Source organism: Sus scrofa, chromosome 3, assembly GCF_000003025.6.
Source record: "Sus scrofa isolate TJ Tabasco breed Duroc chromosome 3, Sscrofa11.1, whole genome shotgun sequence".
In the NCBI taxonomy this organism is placed as follows: Eukaryota; Metazoa; Chordata; class Mammalia; order Artiodactyla; family Suidae; genus Sus; species Sus scrofa.
In genome coordinates this window covers 30583770-30604355 of record NC_010445.4, presented here as the reverse complement: position 1 = coordinate 30604355, position 20586 = coordinate 30583770, and the positions used below count along the sequence as shown (strand labels likewise).

The window sequence follows — 20586 nt, the reverse complement described above, 5'->3', positions numbered from 1 at the left end:
TCTGTGTGCTTGTGCTCAGCAGTTTTCATCTGGCAGGGGTCTGCTTCCTGCAAAAACAACTGAAGAATGTGTGTCAGGCTTCATCTCCATCTCAGGGGAACTGTGCTGGGGACTCCGTACCAATGGTTTATGGTTTAAATTGTTACAAGTTTCCTGGCCCAACAGCTATTCTTTGCTTCTCCATCTTCGTGTTTCCTCATCATTAACTCCCGGGCCAACCTTCGAGACACAGGGCAGGCCTGGGAGACGAAAGCAAATGCCTTTGACGTGGGGGCGAGTGGATGATGGTTTCGCTCCCCCGTTTTCTTTGCTCTGCCTCCGTAGGATTGGCTCAGGAGAGGGAATCCAATTTTGGATTTAAGAGAGGTCACTCATAAGCTTGGAAGAGGATCTCAGTATCAACACCTTGGTTTTAGCCCAGTGAGACCCATCTGGAACGCTGAACCTCCAGAATCCTAAGGGAGTACATCGGTGTTGTCCCGAGGCAGCACATGTTTGGTGTTAAAGCAGCCGTCAGACCCTAGGACCCCACTGTTTCCCCTCCGCCCTAGAGCATGCTTCCTGCCCTGCCTGATCTCTTAGCTGCCCCCTACCCCCCATGGCCCAGTTCAGATGTTACCTTGTGACCAGCCCCACCTGCCCCTCCTGGGGCATCTCCATGTTAGGGAGGCATGTTTCTCCAACAGTGTTGTCATCATCTGGCTTGTACGAGGACGTAGAGACAGTTGGTGACCGTTTGTGTCTCCTCTGACCCATGCACCTTGAAGGTGAGGCCCACTGGGAATTCCCTCTGTCTGAGCCCTCTGTCAGCTCTTCGTAAAGTTGGCTTCAATCACAGTCCCCGCTGTGGCACAACAGGATTGGCGGTGTCTGCAGTGCCAGGAGGCAGGTTTGATCCCTGGCCTGGCATGGGTGCATTAAAGGATCTGGTGTTGCTGCAACTGTGGCATCGGTCACAACTGCAGCTCAGATGTGATCCCTGCCCTGGGAACTCCATGTGCCACAAAGGGATCAAACAAGAAAGAAAAAACAGTTGGCTTGAATCAGTCTCTTCCTCTTAAGCCACATGAAGCCACCAGGCCTGTGTCCTCTGCCCGGGCCCCCATTGGTCCCAGCTCAGCAAGGTGTCCTGCCAGTGTGCTGGGTGGCAGGTTCTGGCCTCCCGACACTGTGTGAGCCCTGCTCTCCAGCTAGACCTGTGGGGGCCTCAGGTCGGCTCTCTCTCAGTTCCTTGGGTCTCCAGGGAGGGTCCTGGGTGTGTGTCCTACAGATGCCGCCATCCATTCGGGCAGCTGGTGTTCTGCAAGGGGCAAGGTGACTGGGGAAATGGCAGAAAATACGGTCGCTGAGCCCCTGTTCTCCTGATGGTTTTGGTCTGCTGGGGGCAGCCCAGAAAATTGAACGCGTGATCCTCACTGCAGGCAGGGAGTCTAGGCAGAGTTCTCTGAAGGGACAGTTGGTTGCATCAGGACATTTGGGCAGGCGTCCCAGCATGGATCCGAGCAGGGGGTGGGCTGAACAGATCATAGAACATCCTAGAACTTATAGCCACATTTGCAGCTGGCTATGCATTGTGCCCTTTGGGTTTATGTTACATGATGAGTTTCTTGGGGACACAGCAGACGGAAAGTCCAAGGGGTTAAATTTTGACCTTTTATTGAACAACTTTTATTCTCGTCTTCATACTGCTATTGAGTGTCTACAGGCCCCTTTGAGATGCTTTGCATAAGTGTCTTTTTTTTTTTCTCTTTTTAGGGCCACACCTGCAGCATATGGAAGTGCCCCAGGCTAGGGGGTCAAATCAGAGCTGCAGCTGCCAGCCACAGCCACAGCCACAGCAATGTGGAATCTGAGCCGAGTCTGCGACCTACATCACAGCAACACTGTTCCATAACCCACTGAGCAAGGCCAGGGATCAAACCCGCATCCTCATGGATACTAGCAGGGTTCATTTCCACCCAGCCACAACGAGGACTCCTGTGTGTCCTTTTTGATTCTCCCACATGGCTGGGAAGGTTTGGAGCGGGGTTCAGGCCTTGCCCTGGGACCCAGTCCTATGCCCAGGCCTCTCTCTACTACTCCAGGCCTTCTGCAGCCTCAACTCTCAACCTCTGCATGCTTTTCTGAAAAGAAAACAAAGCTGCTGAAAGCAGCTTGAAGCAGTCCCAGTGCCTGGCATTTGGGCTTCCTGAATGCTGTTCAGTGGGCCACTGGAGTCGCCAAGTAAAATCTGTCCCAGCATTTAGCGCAAAATGTGTTGGGTGATAAACAGATGGTTGGTTTCTGTTTGCAGTCAAGTGTTCATAAAGGAGAATGGCCATCCCTGGTCCCTGCGCTTGGGGCCAGCAGGCCCTGCCTCCTTGCTCTCGTGCAGCCGTTGACAGATGGACACACCTGTGATCAGACAGCCACAGAGAATTTACAACAGGGGGCAGTAAACGGTGGCCCACCAGCCAAGTCCCACCCACTGCCTGTTTTTGTACATAAAGATTTATTGAAACACAGTCACTCCCATTTCTTTACATATTGTCTGTGGTGCTTTCATGCTCCAACGGGAGGCATTGGAACAGAGACTGAAGGGCCCGCAAAGCCTCATAGGTTTACAATCTACCCCTGGACAAGCATATTAGGGCTGGGAGTTCCCATTGTGGCTCAGTGGTAACGAACTTGACTAGTATCCATGAGGATGTGGGTTCAATCCCTGGCTCTGCTCATTGGGTTAATAATCCCACGTGGCTGTGGCTGTGGCGTAGGCTGGCAGCTGCAGCTCCAATTCGACCTCTAGCCTGCTCTAGCCTGGGAACCTCTATATGCTGTAGGTGTGGCCCTAAAAAAAAAAAAAAATGAGGCTGATGTTACTATGTTGTGTGATATGAAGAATCCCCAGGACACATCGTTAAGTGGAAAAAGCAAGATGTAGCACAGGGCACACATTTCCATTTTTAGAAACAGCAACAAGGAATATATGTATATGTAGCGTGCACGTGTTTACACATACACGTACACACACGCACACACACCTGGTCTCTATGCAGTGGATAGCTCTAGAAAGCTACATGTAAAAGTCACCACGGCTGCCTGGAGGGTGGGGGTGGGGAGACATTTCCTCTGCATGCTCTTTCATTTTGTGCCACTTTCTGTGTTCCTTATTCAAAAAATAATGAAATAATTTTGTTCGAAAAGTATATTGAAGCCAAAGAGTTAAGATAAGGAGGGTGGAAGCCTTAGGGACTATCTTTGGCTTTATTTTCCTTAACTTTTTCAGGAAGATGGAGCTACTATCTTTTTTTTTTTTTTTTTTGAATGGGACATTTTTACATTTGAATGGTATTTTCATAACAGACTCTGGGAGGAAGCCTGTAAGAGAAACTCAGAATTGCCAGTTATATTTAAATGGAAATCAACCTCCAGTTGACCCACAGAGGTAAAAAGACTTGGGGTGCCCTGGAAAGTGATCCGTTTCTGCACCTCAGACAGAGAGATCTGTGCTCCTAAGCTGGTGCGTGCGTCTGGGTGGGGGTGGGGAGCGGAGCGCCTTCCTCTTTAGGTGACAAGGCCTGACCTGGTCTGGAATGATGAAACCGGGGCCCCCCAGATGCTGGGAAAATGCTGGAAAACCCTCAGTACTGTTCATGAGCCTCTCCCCAGGATGGTTCAGGTGGTTCCTCCAGGAAATTCCAACACTGTCGGATGTTCAACCAGTTTGCCAACCCACCAAAAACCGCCTTTGACCTCGGAGATAAACGGATTTGCTTTCTTCTTAGCCGGGCTTTCCCTTCGTGGCTCAGCCCCGGCCTGCACAGCGGTTCTCCTGGCACCTGCGTGGCGATGGGCGGCCCTGGTGGAGGGGGCGTGGCCTCGGCAGCAGGTGGGGAGGGGCGTGGAGGTGGGGGCGTGGCCTCGGTAGCGGGTGGGGAGGGGTGGGGGAGGGGGCGTGGCCTCGGCAGCAGGTGGGGAGGGGCGTGGCCTTGGCAGCAGGTGGGGAGGGGCGTGGCCTTGGCAGCAGGTGGGGAAGGGCAGGTTTACTCAGCAGTGGGCAACCTCTGAACGGCTGTCATTGGGGGGTGTGCTGTGATCAGTCTTCTGTTTTAAGAACCTCTAAACCTAACCTGAGGGGATCTTTCTAATGCCGTTGGCCGTCTCTCATCAGAACCACTAGTGCGGGCTGAACCTGGGGGTGCAGGCTGGGGCAGGCACAGACATCTGCTTCCCAGCTCTGGGACCTTTCTGGAGTTTTTCGAGTCTTTAGTTCATATCCTTGGTGCACAGCTGAGTTTTTTCTAGGGGTGCCCCTGGAGAATAGGGACTCGAGAGTATGGAGAGATGTTTCAAGACCCCTGGTGCTTAGGGCTACCAGGCAGGCGGTGCAGGAAATCGAGCGTGTGGGCAGATGTGGATGGAAATGCAGCAGGGCTGGGAACTCAGTGATGAAGGAGGCAGAGAAGACGAACGATTCAGTCTCTCCAGGGCCTGAATCGGTAAGTTGAACTGGTTACAAGTAGATCTGGTTGCTGCAAAGCAACGTGAGCGCTCCTGCTTGGGGAGCCGCCCCAGACTTGCTCAGGCTCTGGGCGGCTTGGGCCAGCCAGGCACAGCCGGTGCATGCTCGCCTCCCTGGCACAGAAGAAAGGAATCTGGTGAAACTGGGGACCTCCAGGCAGTGGCTCGGGCTCTTCCGTGCGATGTTTTGTTCTTTCCTGAGTTTATTAAATGAGTGATGTGTTCTAGTTGAAAAGTTTAAACAGTGCCAATCTATAGAACAAACACATGGCCCTTCCCCCATCCTTCTAGTCTCTGCCTTTAGATACGTTTATGTGCACGTGCATTTGAGGTTTCATTTTTAATAATAATAGGATCTGGGCATTCCTGTTGTGGCTCAGCAGGTTAAGAAGCCGATATCGTATTCGTGAGGACAAGGGTTTGATCCCTGGCCTCACTCAGCGGGTTAAGGATCTGGTGTTGCCCGGAGCTGCCTTGTAGGTCACAGATATGGCTCAGATCCCAAGTGGCTGTGGTGCAGGCTGGCAATTGCAGCTCTGATTCGACCCCTATGCCACAGGTGTGGCCTGAAAAAGGAAAAGGGGGGGGGAGGATCCTACACTGTCTTGTTCTGTAATTTCACGTGTTTTCATGTAATCCTCTCTTGAAGGTGTTTCACCATCTGTGACATTGGTGTGTTGCATCCTCTGTGACAGCAGACGGCTGTAAATGGACTTGCCATTGTGCATTTAATGAGTCTTCTGCCTACAGGCAGGCATGTTGTTTCCCCGCTTCCTCACTGGAAACCACACTCCATGAACATCCTTGCACACGTGTGTGCACACAGTTCCCTCCGCTTTCCTAAAAGCTTTCACCAGTTCGTGCTTTTGCAACTGTGTGACCGCCCTCTTCTCAGCATCCTCACCAAAGCTTGGCTACGGCTGCCTTTCAACTTTTGCCACCGTGCACTCCTGATGACTCGTAAGGCTGACTCTCTGGATGTGTTGGGTGGCCCTGTAGGACTCACTCATTCCACACATCCTCAGAGGGTACCACTGTGTCATTATCTCTACGTGCTGGGTTACAGCTGAGAACCAGACCCCCATCAATATAACGCACCGAATGATGGATGGGAGGTTGGGGGGAGGGGGAGGTGGCAGTGAAGGCGACTCTGAGCACACCCCAGAAAGACCTGGAGGAGGTCAGGGAGAGAACCAGGCAGAAAGCTCTCCTTTGGGGGATGGGTGAGCGGGGAAGAGCCAGTAGCTGCGAAGGGCCCAGGGCAGGCATGTGCCCAGCACCCACAGAGGAGCCTCAAAGTTCAGGGGTGGGGAGGAAATGAGAAGGGGACATGCCAACCAGGGAGGGCCTGGAGAGTTCTGTAAGCATTTCACATGGCAGAAGGTGGAAGCTTGGAACATTTGGAGCAAAAGAGTGCCATAATCCAACGTGTTCCGTCACCAGATCACTGGGCACCGGATGAGAGCAGCCGCAGGCTGGACACAGAGGACAGGTGGGGGGATTTGGGCGAGAGGAGCTGGAGCCTGGGGCCACTTGTGCGAGAGCAGGGGTTCTGCTATGGGACACGTGGTAAGGCTTCACAAAGAGAATTCCTGAAAAACCTTCTGTGCATTGCTCACTGCACTCTTTCCCCCAGTGCCCATGGGCTGTAGGAGCTGCATGCACCCTGGATGGCCCAGTACCCGCCTCCCCCAATCCACCTGTTGCTTAAGGGAGTCACATCTCTGTCCCCTCTTTATGTATTTCTGGACATGGCATTAGTCTGCTCCCTCTACCCCAACCTTTATACCCTCTAATACCCTCTCTGTGCCCCCGCTGTTATAAGCACTGTAGCTTTTGCCTCATGGAACAAGCCTTGGAAGTAGTTATTTTTCCTATTACCAATCTTCTAAAAGTAGTATTTCCTCTCTAAGGGAATATGAACTCTTACTTTCTTCACATTGAACCGCAGAGGCATCAGTGGCTTTCTCACCGTCACACAGCTGGTAGGTTGTAGAGTCAGGAATGGACCGGGGGCTTTCTGATTATGAGACCCATGTTCTGGTAAAAACACCACCACCTCGAAGGCAGGTAAAGACAAGGCACTGTCCAGCCAGGAGGACAAGGTCCAGTGGGGATAGGTTGGCATCTACAGGCCCCTTGGAAATCACTCAAAAGGTTAAGTGGACCAGGCACTACTCTAGGCCCTTGAGGAGAGGGTGGGAAGGACATTTCAGGGAGTGACAGGTGCTAATAAACAGGCTGACACAATGGCGTATGACTAGTGGTGACTTAAGTGAGGCTTGGGAGCAATTCAAGGAGTCCCAGTACAGCTCCAGAAGGTGGGGGGAGCTGTGACCCCAGAAAGGATTTGATGGAGTGCAAGAGGGGAGCCTTGCAGGTGGGGATATGCCAGGATAACTTGGATGAGGTGCAGAGGAATGAGGTGGAAGCAGAGAGAGCTCATGAGAGTCCAGGCAAGAGGTGACGGTGGCTGGACCAAGAACAGTCACCATGGAGAGAACTGGAAAATTGCGTCTGTGTGTCCAGGCAGAACCCAAGGGCACCTGGATGGACTAGATCTGGAACGGGAGGGAAAGGGAGAAGCCAGGGTGCTGTGCTGGGTTTTGGTTTGAGCCATGGGGTGGGGGTTGCACCATTGATTAAAATGGAGACGACCGGAGAAGGAGCCCAAGTTTGATGGGCAAAATCAGAATGCCCACGTTGGGTGGGATGCCTGTCAAATATCCAAGCGGAAATGCCACAACATCCACTGGGGCAGTTGACGGTGGAGCTCGAGGGCAACTGGGGGTGAAATGTACCTGTGGGCGTCTTTGGCATTGGGATGCGAGGGGTGCCGCTGGTCGGGATGAGGTCACACCTCAGGGCTGCAGTCACATGAGGTGAGAACCCTGCCGGGACCTTCCCCCATTGAGGGACCAAGCGGCAGAGTCGGGAGGAGCATCAGAAGTGGGTGGCGGGGGAGTTCCCTCCGTGGTGCAGCGGGTTCATGATCCAGCTTGTTTCTGCAGTGGTGCAGGTTCAATCCCTGGCCCAGTGCAGTGGATTAAAGGATGTGGTTGCAGCTCGGATTCAATCCCTGGCCTGGGGACTTGCATCTGCTGCAGGTGTGGCCACGAAAAAAGTAAGAGGGTGGCATTGCTGCTGAGTGGTGGGGGTGCCCACTGGTTTTGACAACGTGGAGGCAGCTCCCAGAACTCAGTGACGTGTGAAGGAGCAGCACAGGAGGGGACAGGGCCGAGTCAAGTCCTTGAGAAAGTCCCAAGGGAACTGCCCCGGGCCTCACGGAGGTGCTGGCCTCAAGTAGGAACAGGGACACGTGCTCCTGTGTCAGGAGGAGAAGAGGGGCCCCTTGCTCCTTAGCCGGGAACTGCCCGGCGGGGTGGGAGGTGAGGAAAGGAACAGAATAGTCGCTCCTGTGAGTGGGGGTGGGGCAGGGCAGGGGTCAGGACCATGGGGGCCCGTCGGGTTAGCCCTGAACTTCAAACACAGCCAGCCAGCCCATCTCACGCCTTTTTCCTCCTGGGTCTGCTGCCCAGCTTAACCAGGGCTGGGTTTGGCCGGGGTGGAAGTCGATGACTGCGGAGATGCCATGAGGGCTGACGGGTCCGCGGCGGGAGCCAGCCCAAGTCCAGCCCCTTTTCAGAAGAGCCTTTCGGGTGAAGCCCCCCAGCTTAGGACATGATGGGTGGACCTCCTGAAATATCAGGAGAGTTAGACCAGGAACGCCGGAACCCCCACTTTGTGTAACAGGGGGCAGTAACTGAAGAGGCTCCCAGCCAGGCATCTGAGCAGAGACCAGAATCTCAGCTGTCATGTTTGTAGCCGCGGAGTCATTAAAGCTGCGGTGTCAGCTTTAGAAACCTGCCCGCGCAGAGCAGCAGGTACATGGAAAGCACGCACCAAGAGTGGAGAAAATGCTGCTGCATTTGGGGAAGGGAGGTTCCCGGCCCGTCCCGACCCCGGGTCGTTCTCACAGGTCGTTCCGCTACCAGTCCTTCCGCCCTTCCCGCCGCCGGCCTCCCCGCGCAGCCCCCGGGGCTTGAGGCCCTTTTATTTCTGTGATTGAACCCCGCGCCGCGTCACGTGCTGAACACCCCCAGGTCTCGAGAGCAGTCGGTCTGTCTGTCGCCGTCTGCAGGAGCACCAGCGCCCCTGGCCTGCCTGCCAGGTTTCCTCTGTCATCTAGTTGTGGGCTCCAGGGTCAAACTGCGCCTCCAAAACCAGCATCTGCTTCTTCCTGGCTGCAGGCGACTTGTTTTCACAGCTGTGACGAGCAGGCGGTCATAGCAGCGCCCTCCACCCCCGCCACACACACCCCCACCCACCCACACGGCTGGAGGACCTATTACATGAGAAGCAGGGTTGTTTTTGGCCCAAAGACTTGATAAGCAGAGGCCTCTTTTAACTGAAGAAGAGCTCACTCACGGAGTTTTCTGGGGTCGGGAACCGTCATGACCCAGAGAAGAATCAGACCACATCCTGCCTTTGGGGATCCCTCTGCTCTGCTGGAGCCATTTCTGGGGCACGTCTGGATGGTGATGCTCTCAAACCCAGGTCAAACCCAGGGGCAGGACCCAGAGAGGAAACGCCACGGAGACCCCCTTCCCCAAGTCCACAAGTTGCAGTTCCCAGAGAAATCTTCAGGGATGTTAGCGGAGTGACACGGGTGGGGAGGTGGATCCCCACCACGTGGTCCTGAGCCTGAAGACGTGCCTACAGGCCAAGTCCAAGGCGGTCTGGCCCAGTGCACCTTGACCGAGGTGTCTGCTGCAGCCTCTCCATTGCCTAGAGCCGCAGGAAGGGCAGCCCTGCCCCAGGGTTTGCAGAGCCTGGAGGCAGAGCTCTGTTATCCGGACTCCTGCACACAGACCTCGTCAGAGAACCGGTACCCGAGGACAGCAGCCACATCCTCTGCAGGACACTGCTGTGTTCGGGAGTCCAGCCCAGCAGCAGGCGTGGCCTGTGCGACGCTTCCTCTAAGCTCCATAAGGCAGCTCCCAGCAACTGGAGTATTGACCAGCCCTCGAAAGCCACTTGATGAGTGAAGTGAAAAACTCATCTCTCCCCTTGGCCATTTCCCTGCTGAGTGGTCAAGACTGTCAGGTCAATTTCACTTGTGTGCTGGGGACAGGGATGTAGACACCAAGGCAGTGTGCCCCAGAGGCTTATTAAAAGGAACCGTCCGCCCTGGGATCCTGGCATGGACTCCGCTGGCACCTCGGTGCTAGCCAGCAGTGGGGAGGGGGAGGAGAACAGCAAGTTTTTGAAATGAAACCCGAGAGAGACCTGATGAAAGCGCGTGGGGGGGAGGGGGGGGCTCGCTGCCTCAGCTCCAAACCCCCATCCCCGAAGGAGCCGGAGGACGGGGAGGCCCGCGGGGGCTGTTTGCGCTCTCTCCAGGGCAGCCCCTCAGGAGGCTGTGTCCACTGCCTTCTGGCGGAGCTGCGTGCCAGGCGCAGTGTCAGCCCTGGGGAAGCCACGTCCCCAGAGAGGTCCCCATCTCAGTGATGAGTCCCTGTGGCTCAGGACAGTCCGCATCTTAGGGGTTTGGGGAAGGAAGCCTCTGCCTCTTTTTCTCCCTGGTTTCCTGCCTGCTCGTTTGAACTGGGCCTCCAGGACGACCCCTTCATGGGCGAGAAATGGCTCCAACAGCCCCAGCCCCCAGAGATGGGACTCAGTTATGACGTGGGGACAGTTTTCTCAGAGGGAGAGTGAGCCTCACTGGAGGTTGGCCAAAGGTCAGAAGCATGGGATGGGAGGGGGGCATTTACTAGGCACCCCCTCTGCCACCAGGCTCTGTCCAAGCATTGAATGCCATCCTTCAGCCATCACGCAGAGCTGCCAGAGCAGATCCTGTGATGCTGTTTTTTTTTTTAACGTGCCAATTTTTAAGACGAGATGTAGTTTCTGTCCCATACAGTTCATCCGGAGAACACGAATCAGTAGGTTTTGTTTTTTTTTTTATAGTTGGTTTGCAGTGTTAGTTTCCGATGTAGAGCAGTGATCCGTTCTATGCATTTGTGTGTGTGTATTCTTTCTCAGATTCTTTTCCATGATGATTACAAGATGCTGAGTATAGTTCTCTGTGCTGCACAGTAGGTCCTGTTACCTCTTTTATACACAGTAGTGTCTGTTAAGGCCCAAACTCCTAATTTATCCCCCCTTCAGTAACCAGGTGTTTTCTATGTGAGTCTGTTCTGTAAATAAATTCACTTGCATCATTTTTTAGATTCCACCTGTAAGTGATGTATATTTGTCTTTCTCTTTCTGGCTTAGTATGAGAATCTCTGGGTCCATCCATGTTGCTGCCAAGGTCATTTCGTTCATTATGACTCATATTCCATTATCTCTGTGTCCCACTTCTTTCTTCAGTCGTCAGTGGACAGATAGGTTACTTCCACGTCTTGGCTGTTGTTGTAAATGGCACCGCACTGAACATGGAGGTGCATGGCCATCTTCAAATGGGACTTTTCTCCAGCTGGATGCCCAGGCGTGGGATGGCAGGATACCAAGGCTCGTTCTGTATTTGGTGTTTTGGGAATCCTCCACCCTGTTCTCCAGAGTGACTGTACCAATTTATACGCCCACCAGTAGTGGAGGTGGCTGTCCTCTGATCCACACCTTCTCGAACATTTGTTATTGGTAGACTTTTTAATGATGGCCATTCTGACCGTGCGAGGGGATACCTCATTGTAGTTTTGTATTTCTCTAGTAATTAGTAGTGTTGAGTATCTTTTCCTGTGCCTGTTGGCCATCTGTATGTCTTTGCAGAAATGTTTTAGAGCGTCTGACCATTTTTAGATCAATAGCTGTTAGTATGTTTACAGATACTTGGAGCCATTAGCACAGTTGATTTTACTACATTTTCATTGCTTGGAGAAGAAAGCCCCCCCACCCCACCCCACCCCACGCGCACACTTTTCTCTCTCTGGATTGCTCTGCTCTAGACGTTCCCATGAATAGAATCACAACCCACGGGCTTCTGCGTGTGGCATCATCCACCCGGCGCAGCGTTTGCAAGGTGCATCTGCGTTGCAGCACGTGGTGGGGGCAGCATTTTCTCTCTCCCCTCTCAGGGTTTTTCATTTGGGCCTGAATCAGACTGACAGAGGAAACAGGGGAGCAAACACATCCAGACTCCCAGCACTGTCATGTGACACGGGAGCCCTCGTCAGGAAGTGAAGACCCAACACAGTGGCCTGGCCACACCTCCCTGCTGTTTCTGCCCCGATTTCATACAAAGTGGAGCAGAGTCCATGGTGGAAAAGTCAGCCGTGTGAGGCCAAAGGAAAACAGTGATTCTCACAAGATCTGTCTGTACAGACTTTTCTCCACCTCGGCTTCTCGTCCCCTGATAAGAATATCACTTTCCTTCTCGTAGAGAGAGAACATCTCTCATGTGGGAACGTCAGCTCCTGCTTGAAGGGGAAAAAGCAGCATGCGGAGCGGTGTTTTGGGCCGGGGGGAGGGGGGTAGCGTCTGCCATCGGGCCTCAGAGCTGCTGCCGCTCCCAGCTGCCTGACATCCCTCTGTAGGGATGAGCCGCGCTGTGCCCACGCCCCTGGACACACCAAATTATCTATGCTCTGGGGCTGTTAAGAAGGATGGTGCCTGCACCATCGACATCCTCGTTTCTGTGCGGGCATTTTCCTGTCTCCTGGGTATGTACCAAACAGCAGAGTGCCCTGGTCCCATGATCATTCTGTGTTTAATCATCTGAGGAATTGCCGGGCTCTTCCCCAAGCTCTCATTCCCCCACATCCTCACCAGCACTCATTCTCGTCTTGTTGATAGTGGCCACCCTCGCGGGCGAGAGGTGGTACCTTGCTGTGGCTTCAGTCCACACTTCCTGATAATGAGGCTGACCATCTTTTCATGGGCTTCGTAGTTGCTTGTGTATCATCTTTGGCAAAATGGCTATTCAGCTTCTTTGCCCACGTGGCTTTCCGATGTGGTCCCTTCTCACAAGGGGGGAATCTCAGTCTCAGGGAATGTCAGTGTCCTGTCCGGGAAGTTAGCTGGTAAATGACAGAGTCAGGGCTTCTGCCCCCAGGACCCCTGTCCTTTCCCACAAGGGAAGGGGACGAGGTCATTGACTCCTGGGAGACCCAGATGGAGGAGAGGTTCTCCTGGCTGCTGAAAAAGCAGAGATTTTTAAGAAAAGAGTCTGGGAGTTCCCATTGGGGCACAGCACAAAACAACCCAACTAGTATCCATGAGGATGCGGGTTCGATCCCTGGCCTCACTCCGTGGATTAAGGATCTAGCATTGCTGTGAGCTGTGGTGTAGATTGCGTGGCTCGCATCCCACGTTGCTGTGGCACAGGCTGGCAGCTATAGCTCCAATTTGACCCCTAGCCTAGGAAGCTCCATCTGCCTTGGGTGCAACCCTAAAAAAAGAACAGCCTTTCTCAGCCAAGCTTACTGAGACTGAAGTAAAACTTTTTTATATGGTAAAATTTGCCCCTGTGTATTTCTGTGAGTTTTGACAAATGGACGGGGTCATGTCACCACCAGCAAGATACAGAACAGCCCATTCAGTGCCCCCAAGTTCCCTAGGACCCCTCTGTGATCAGCCCCTCCCCACCACTGCTGGGCCTTCTGCCCCTGGAGTTTTGCTTTTTCCAGAATGTCCTGTGAAGGGAATCAGATGGGGTATAGCCTCTGAGCTGTAGCCATATCACCAACACCATACACCTCTAAGACGACACTCACCCAATATTTGGGGTGGATGAACCATTGTCAATTTTTTTTAATATGAATATGCACGAAACCCATGTTTATGGGGTTTTTGTGTAGGCCAAAGTAACTGAAAAATGAAGGTGAGAAAAGCCCTGGGTATTAAATAGGAGACAGGCAGCTACGGGGGGGAATGTGGGAAGCAGAGAAGAGAAGGTAGAATCTGAGGAACATGGCTGCATGTTCTAATCACATCTCTGGGCAGGGGGATCCTGAGCCTCAATAATGGTTACTCTCCCTGATAAAGATGCCCTGATTCGAAGAGTCATACGACCTACACCACAGCTCACAGCAATGCCAGATCCTGACCCAGTGAGTGAGGCCAGGGATCGAATCCGCGTCCTCAGGGATACTGGTCAGATTCGTTTCTGCTGTGCCACAACGGGAACTCTGCTTTTATCACTTTCCATGCAGTGTTCTCCAAAGCATTTTTTTTTTTCCTTTGAAACGTGCCTTTGCTGGACGATCAATGAAAACGATGAGACGAAAGCCAAGGCTAGTAGCTTCTCTCATTGCCTTAAAAGAGGGTCCAGAACTGTGGCCCCATGTTGTGCTGGGTGCTGTTGACAGACTAGAACAGCATGGATCCCCCGTTGGTCCATGTCGCTCTCGCCACCCGGCCAGGCAGCAGCCGCGCCCGGGGAGGCCACTCCCCCTGCCCCCTCCCTGTAGACTTTTGCCTCCGGAACCCCATCCTAACCCAGTTCTCCTCGCTCTTTCAGTGACATCGCCGCTCCTGGAGAACCACTGACCAAGAACAGCCGGCCCAAAGTGGCTTCCCGCTTCCCGAAGCTGTCCCGAGGTCACCCCAGGGAGACACGCAACGTGGAGCCCCAGAGCGGTGACCTCTGACCTCGACGGAACCCCAGACTCGGGCCCTGTGTGCTGCGCCAGCTGCCTCCAGCCTGGCCATGGCAGCTGGCCCCTTCCACCTCGGAGTGACCACCCTGTCCCCACCCCAGAGAGCACACCTTCCACACTGGTCACGTGACACTGATTAAACTGGTCAGTCAGAGCGGGGTGGCTCCTCGCTGGACAGATGCGGACACGTGGGCCCTGTGGGGACATCCATTCCCCTCCTGCCAAGCCCAGAGCGGGGCCCCGGGTCAGGCTCAGAGCCCGCTGGTCGAGATGCACAAGTCTGACGGCTCATTTGGGCGGAAGGATCGTTCAGGAAACTCCTCCAGACTCTCGCCCCCATGGGAATCCGAGTGACTGTTACCTTCGTTTCTGTTTTATGGCATCGCCTGCTCCAGCCTGTGGATGTGAAGGGTTTTGGGGGGAGGGGCTCACTCCTTCCCACGCACTCCCCCCCAGTGGTCGGTACACACCCTAGTTCTTGCCACCAGGCTCCAGCGTGACAGTCCCGTGGCCTTCGCGCAAAGGGACCGTCAGGGATGAGGAACTGCGGTTCTGGGAGACCCCTACCTCCTTATGGCTGGTCCGGGAAGGACTGGCTGCTGTAGGAAACCTGAGGGCACCTGGGCCCATGGGCCCTTTGGCCTGCCCACAGGAACCTGGGGACGCGTGTTGGAGCGCTCCGGGCTCTCTAGGAAACGGGGGCGTTGGCCTCCAAAGTCCAGAGGACAGGCCTCGAGGCTGGGACTCAGCTCTTGGACTCGCTACAGAGGTTCCGTGGGCCTCAGGCCATCAGACCTGGCTCCAGGGCCCCGGCAGGCTCGGCCTGGCTCTCTGCGAACTTGGGCACAATGTCCACTCTGCACAGATCACGGTCACGCCCTAAAGACACGGGCGTGCGACACGGCCTCTGTCACCCAGCATGCTCTCAGTGTCCCCCTGCTCCGACGTCTCCGAGCAGGGGGGCCCCCCACCCTGACAGCAGGTCAGAGCAGGACAAGGAGCAGCAGTGTGGCGGCCACCCTGGGCCCCTCCCACATCACATTTCCTCCGGTACCAGAGCCATTCGGCCAGTTTCGCCAGCGAGAATCATGGAATACTCTCCCACCCTGGGGCGAAAGCCACCCTCAGATGCTGATCGTTACAAAGGGGCATTTTTGGGGGACAGCAGATGTGGACATGTGAGAAGGATGGTCGGCAGAAGCCTGGCCACACGCTCCGCTGGGCACCGTCTCAACCCCCCAGCTTCCAGCTGGACGCGTGACCAGGAGGAGCATGGAGCACTTCCTCCATGGAGGAAAGCTCTGGAAGGTTTGTGCTACGTGCTCCTCCGTCAGCCACAGCCCTCAGAGGCCCAAGGAGCTTCTCGGGAAACATTCTGCCAGGTGTGCAAAGCAAGCGGGCTGTGCTCCACGGATGGACGCTGGCACCGTGGTCAGCCCATGGGGATCAGCGGACCTGAGCGAGGCTGCGTCCCTGACACATGTGCTTTCTTGGAACCCCAGTCCCCCCATGCTGAGCCGGCCGCTGCCCTGACCACACAGCCCTCATCGACCAAGTCCCCTGGCACATTGTGGAAGCTCCCACTGCCCCAGAGCCTGGGCCCCTCCACGTGGTCACTCTGACGCCAGCTGTCGGGCTGGCCCAGCACTGCCTGCACAGCCGACCCTGCACCCAAGGTTCCCTTCTGGTTACCAGACCCTGAACGGGACCACTGCCCCGGCAGCCCCAGGGCTTCCAATCAGCCAGCCTTTTCCGGCTCCTGACCCGACACATGTCTGAGTGAGCGTGGGCCTGGCCTCGCCTTCGCCATCTGCCCCACCGGGAACCTGCTTCCGCCTCCTGTACAGGGAGTTGACGACAGTGACAAAAAAGGCACCCGAGACTACGGAGGACAGGTGCTGAGCAGGGAGAGACGTGCACGCTCTCAAGACTGTACTTAAAAAGGAGGAACTCTGCCTCCCTCTTTTTAAAAGCTTAGTAATTCACGGAAAGCTTGCCCTCCTCTCCCAAGATGCGGACTGTGAATGCATGTTTCCGGGGCCCCACGGGGACCCTTCCAGGCTGCTTGCTGTCTGTAGAGCCGTCTTTGTGATCCTGCGGGAGCCCTAGACTCATCTTCAGCACACAGACCAGCCCCCATCTCAGCTCAGACACGCAGGGGACACACACATTACCGTGTTCCCTTTGGAATCACATGGAATATCCTGCAGGGATTTAGTCCACCCAGCTGCTCAAAAGCCTTCTGCCCTGGGGGGATGGACTTAGAAGGGGCGGACGCCCAGCTCCTGGAGGAAGACAAAACGCTGAGGTCCAGGCCGAGATCTGGGGCACAAAAGGCCACCCCGTGACGGTGTGTTAGCAGCTGCCGGTCACCCCAGATCCAATTCAGAGGGCAGCTGTCCTCCACCCCCTCGACCCATGAGAGGGAAAGAGCCTCCCACAAAGGACCTGCTGACATCACTTCTCTCTCCTCGACCTAACTAGAACATTCTTTGGTACCTCTGATGTTAGCATCTGAGAGAGGCAGCCTTCCCCACGCAAAGCAGCCAGCGAGCCCGCTTCTCTCTAGGCCCTGACCCTCTAGTGCCACCCTCCTGGGAGGAGGAGTCCCCTCAGCAGAGCCAGGATGTCCGCTCGGGGGCCGCTTTAGCACAAAGGGGAGGAAACCTCGCTGGGCAGGGACAACTCCGCCCCCACCTCATTTGTCCCCTCCTTTTCCCCAAATGACAGAAGCCGGGGAAAAGCCAGCTGGGCATGACGGCTCTCCCCAAAAGAGAAAACCCATCTCCCAGCAGGGCATCCAAGGCTGGTGGCCATTCAGCCCAGAGGGGGCCTTTTCCCAGCCCCGCTGTCACTCTGACACCCTGGCTTGGCTCCTTAGACCCGTTCACGGGCACACACCACTCCATCACTGGCAGGGACTCACGGAGAGCGGAGCTGTGGCTCAAATGGCCCAGCATCTCTCCAGTTGGACTGGCAGTGGGCAGGGAGGAGGTGGCTTCACGACAGAGGCCATTCCATCCCACGGTGTCTCCTCCAGCATCACGACCAGTCCCATCCAAGGGCTTCCTGGTCACAAAGGGAGGACCTGATGGAGCCGTGGCCCTGACATCATCCTGAGACCCAGCACGAGGCAGGGACTCCGGCCAGCGTGTGGGGGCAAGGGCTTGTCACCCCGCATGGGGCTCTGCTGCTCGGCTCAGGCCCTGTTAAGGCACGTTCTTTGATTACCGCTGGGTGTCACAGCAGTGGAGGGCTGTGTTGTGCCTTTAGAAAGGAGGCCATCAAACGTGTTTACATCCGCGGGCTTGCTGACCCAGCTGGAGTTAACACAGCAGGACGACTCGCACCGGAGAGCCAAGATTTAATCCCCAGGTTTGGGGCCCAGAGTCAGGAAATAGGAAGCCAGCCCTGTGGGTCAGAAGCAGTACCGTTTATCTCCTAATACTTGGAACCAGGGCTCTGCGGCCCGGGGCACACAGTGGCCTCACCTTTCCTTTTTCTCTTGGGTCCTCATGGACAGTTTTCCCAACTGCTCAGCTTCACATGCAGTGCAGCCCACAGCCACCGGCTGGCCCCTCACCTGGAGGCCAGGCCCTGTCCCCGAGGCTCCCGGCAGACCTCTCCTAACCCATCACCTGCTGCATCCTGCCTCCATCCCTAGCCTGGCAGCCTGGGTCCAGCGCCGGTGCCCGTTCGCGGGAGGACCTCACCTGCGCGTGTAACGGACAGCAAAGAACAGGCTGGATTCTCAGCCCGGAGCCTGGATGGGCCTCCCCCGGGACCTGCCAGGGAGGGACCTGCCCGGAGCATCATTCTGGCTAAGAGGCGTCTGGAAGAACGAGCCATGGTCAAGTTCAACTCCAAAGGCAATACCCATCCTGACCCCGCCTCAGTATCTCACTTGGAATGTGCCACCCACGCTGAACCTTCCCCCTGCCCCTGGCCTGCGACTCGAGGGACAGAGGGCACTTCCGACGGGCAGGCATCTGCTCCTGAGCAAGGCCTTTTGCAACGATTATCTTTCCAAATATTGTACACTGTTTCATTAAAGCTAACATGAGATGTCTGCTGTTCAGATCGGCTTCTGTGCTAATTTTGCACAATTGTAGCACTGTATATTTTATCTAACATTCCTGTGCCAAAAAGTTCATTTGTCATGTCTCCGTAACACATGGTCTTGATCATGTTTCTAAAATAAAACTTGAGCTACTGGATCAACGGAAGGGAGGGTGGAACATACCCATATCCCGCTCTGAGCAGGGCGGCTGTCCCGTCTCCAGCTGTGACCAAAATGCCCTGCTCCATTCATCGCCAGGATGTCTCTGTTCCCTTCTGCCCTGCCCATTGCCAGGGATGGGCCTGATTCTGGTGGGAGCCAAAATGCTCCTGCCAAGGAGCCCTCACCACCACACTGAATGGGTTTCCTGACCTACCCGATTGGTGTGGGGTCAGGGGCTGTTTCTTTCAAAGATGGTTGAGTCTAGAGCAAGCATGCGCCCATTGGGAGAACATACTGGATCCATCTGCGTTTCGAGTCCAGGAGTTCGGTTCTGAATGGGCACGGGAATGGTTTTTATCATCATTGAAAACCACTGGCCGACTTGCCCAGGCTCCCCCTCCCGCTTGAACCGGATCAAGTCAGCCTCCTGCCTTCACCACCTGCAAAGGGAAAAGCCATGCACCTCTGAGAGTCCTTTTCCGCCATCACTCGAGGCCACACAGGGGGCCCCCCAGCAGAAAGATGGGGACCAAGGACAGCAAAGGACGAAATGGGGGAATCACACGTTTGCAGCCAGAGTTGTTGACCCTCCAGAGATGAGCTGCAGAACAGGCAGTGGTGGAGCTAATTGGAATTTTTTTTTTCTTCTTCTTGTCTAGGATTCATTCCAGAAAGAATGTCTTTACCTCTGCAGCCTTAGCATCCCCATCCCTGGTGTAGCCATCTGGTAGGACACTAACTCATCAGATGCTGACTTCTTGGTGGCAGGACTGTCTTGACCGCAGGCGCCATGGCGACCCCCCAGGTGGAGGCCCTCGGCCCGGCCACCCACGATGAGGGCCCAGGGAGCCGTCTGTCAGGTGTAACACGGCGACGTATCCAGAGCCTAGTCTACTTGTCTGGATGTGCGCGAGGCCTCGAAGTCCACAGATTTGCTCTGAAACATGTAGTGTTATCTTCTGTTGAGGTTTACACAATAGAATTTTTAAACAAATGTGTTTAATTTTCTAAAATCTCTTGTATTAAAATTTTCTTTTGGAATAAGCTGTGGTAATTTTGTTACAATCCGGTTGAGATACACACCTTTACAACGACGACGAAATAAACACAGTGACATTTTATAAATCGAATGTTCCCCTTACGGTCTCTGTGTCTCTGTGTCCATTCTTTTTCAGCAGTTGGGGACTAGGTGAGCTCTCAAAGTACATGTTATAAAAAATTCCAGAAAGGCCCTTCATCATTTTCACCTGTTACCCTGAACAACCGGATTTGAGTGGACGAACATCGGTGTTACTTGAGGTGGAATAAAATCCTATTTTGAGTTATTAGGCAGATCTGTACTCATTGGAGATGGAGAATCAAAATTCTATATAGAGGCGTTCCCATCGGCACTCGGCAGAAACGAATCTGACTAGCATCCGTGAGGATGCAGGTTCGATCCTTGGCCTCGCTTAGTGGGTGAAGGATCCGGTGTTGCCGTGAGCTGTGGTGTAGGTCGCACACGCGGCTCAGATCTGGCATGGCTGTGGCATAGGCCAGTGGCTACAGCTCCAATTTGACCCCTGGGAACTTCCATGTGCCACAGGCGCAGCCCTAAAAAGACTATATATATACATATATACACACATATATATATATATGTATACACATATATATATATTTTTTTTCTATATGGGGGGGGGGGAAGACCCTCACTACAAGTTCCTGTTCATTCACTCAGAAACATAGTTACTGGGCACCTACTGTATACCATCAGGCACAGGCCATACGACAGAGGCCAAGACCGAAAAGACCCCTGCCACCACGGGCTGACTTGCCCAGCAAAGCAGATGGGCAATGTATGCCACATATTTATATCTACACACTTTTTTAAAAAGTCACCCATCTAGATAAATACAGACCACAGTAAATGCCGTGAAGGAAGAAGCAGGGCTTGGAGAAACAGGCTCTCTCAACAGTCCAGGCCAGGCTGTCTCACCCTCAGCACTGCTGACATCTGGGGCTGGATGTTCTGTGTCGTGGGGACTGTCTTGTCGCTGTAGGGTGGTCGGAAGCCCCAGCCTCCACCCAGGAGAACCCTTTGAGTTATGCCAACCAGAAACGTCTCCAGAGTGACCACGAGTCCCTGGACTGAGGGACCACTGGGAACCCTTAGGCTCCGCCAAGAGAACCCCCGGCAGAAGGGACATTTAAGCTGTGACCGGAGGATGAGGAAGGGCTGTGACACTATCCACACCCCCCAAAATTACGCTGGATTAAAAA

General features: G+C 54.5%; 1 protein-coding gene across 6 annotated transcripts in view; it reads left to right on the top strand.

The window, feature by feature from the left end:
• Positions 1 to 19649, top strand: part of SNX29 (sorting nexin 29) — a 548686-nt gene extending 529037 nt beyond the window's left edge. For 3 of the 6 annotated variants that reach the window (XM_021088060.1, XM_021088058.1, XM_021088059.1), the window contains one exon: positions 13964 to 19649. In XM_021088060.1, coding sequence (XP_020943719.1) covers positions 13964 to 14093 — 130 coding nt within the window. In that variant the 3' untranslated portion in view covers positions 14094 to 19649. The remainder of the gene's footprint in view (positions 1 to 13963) is intronic. The other 3 variants (XM_021088056.1, XM_021088057.1, XM_021088055.1) reach the window with 2 other exon arrangements.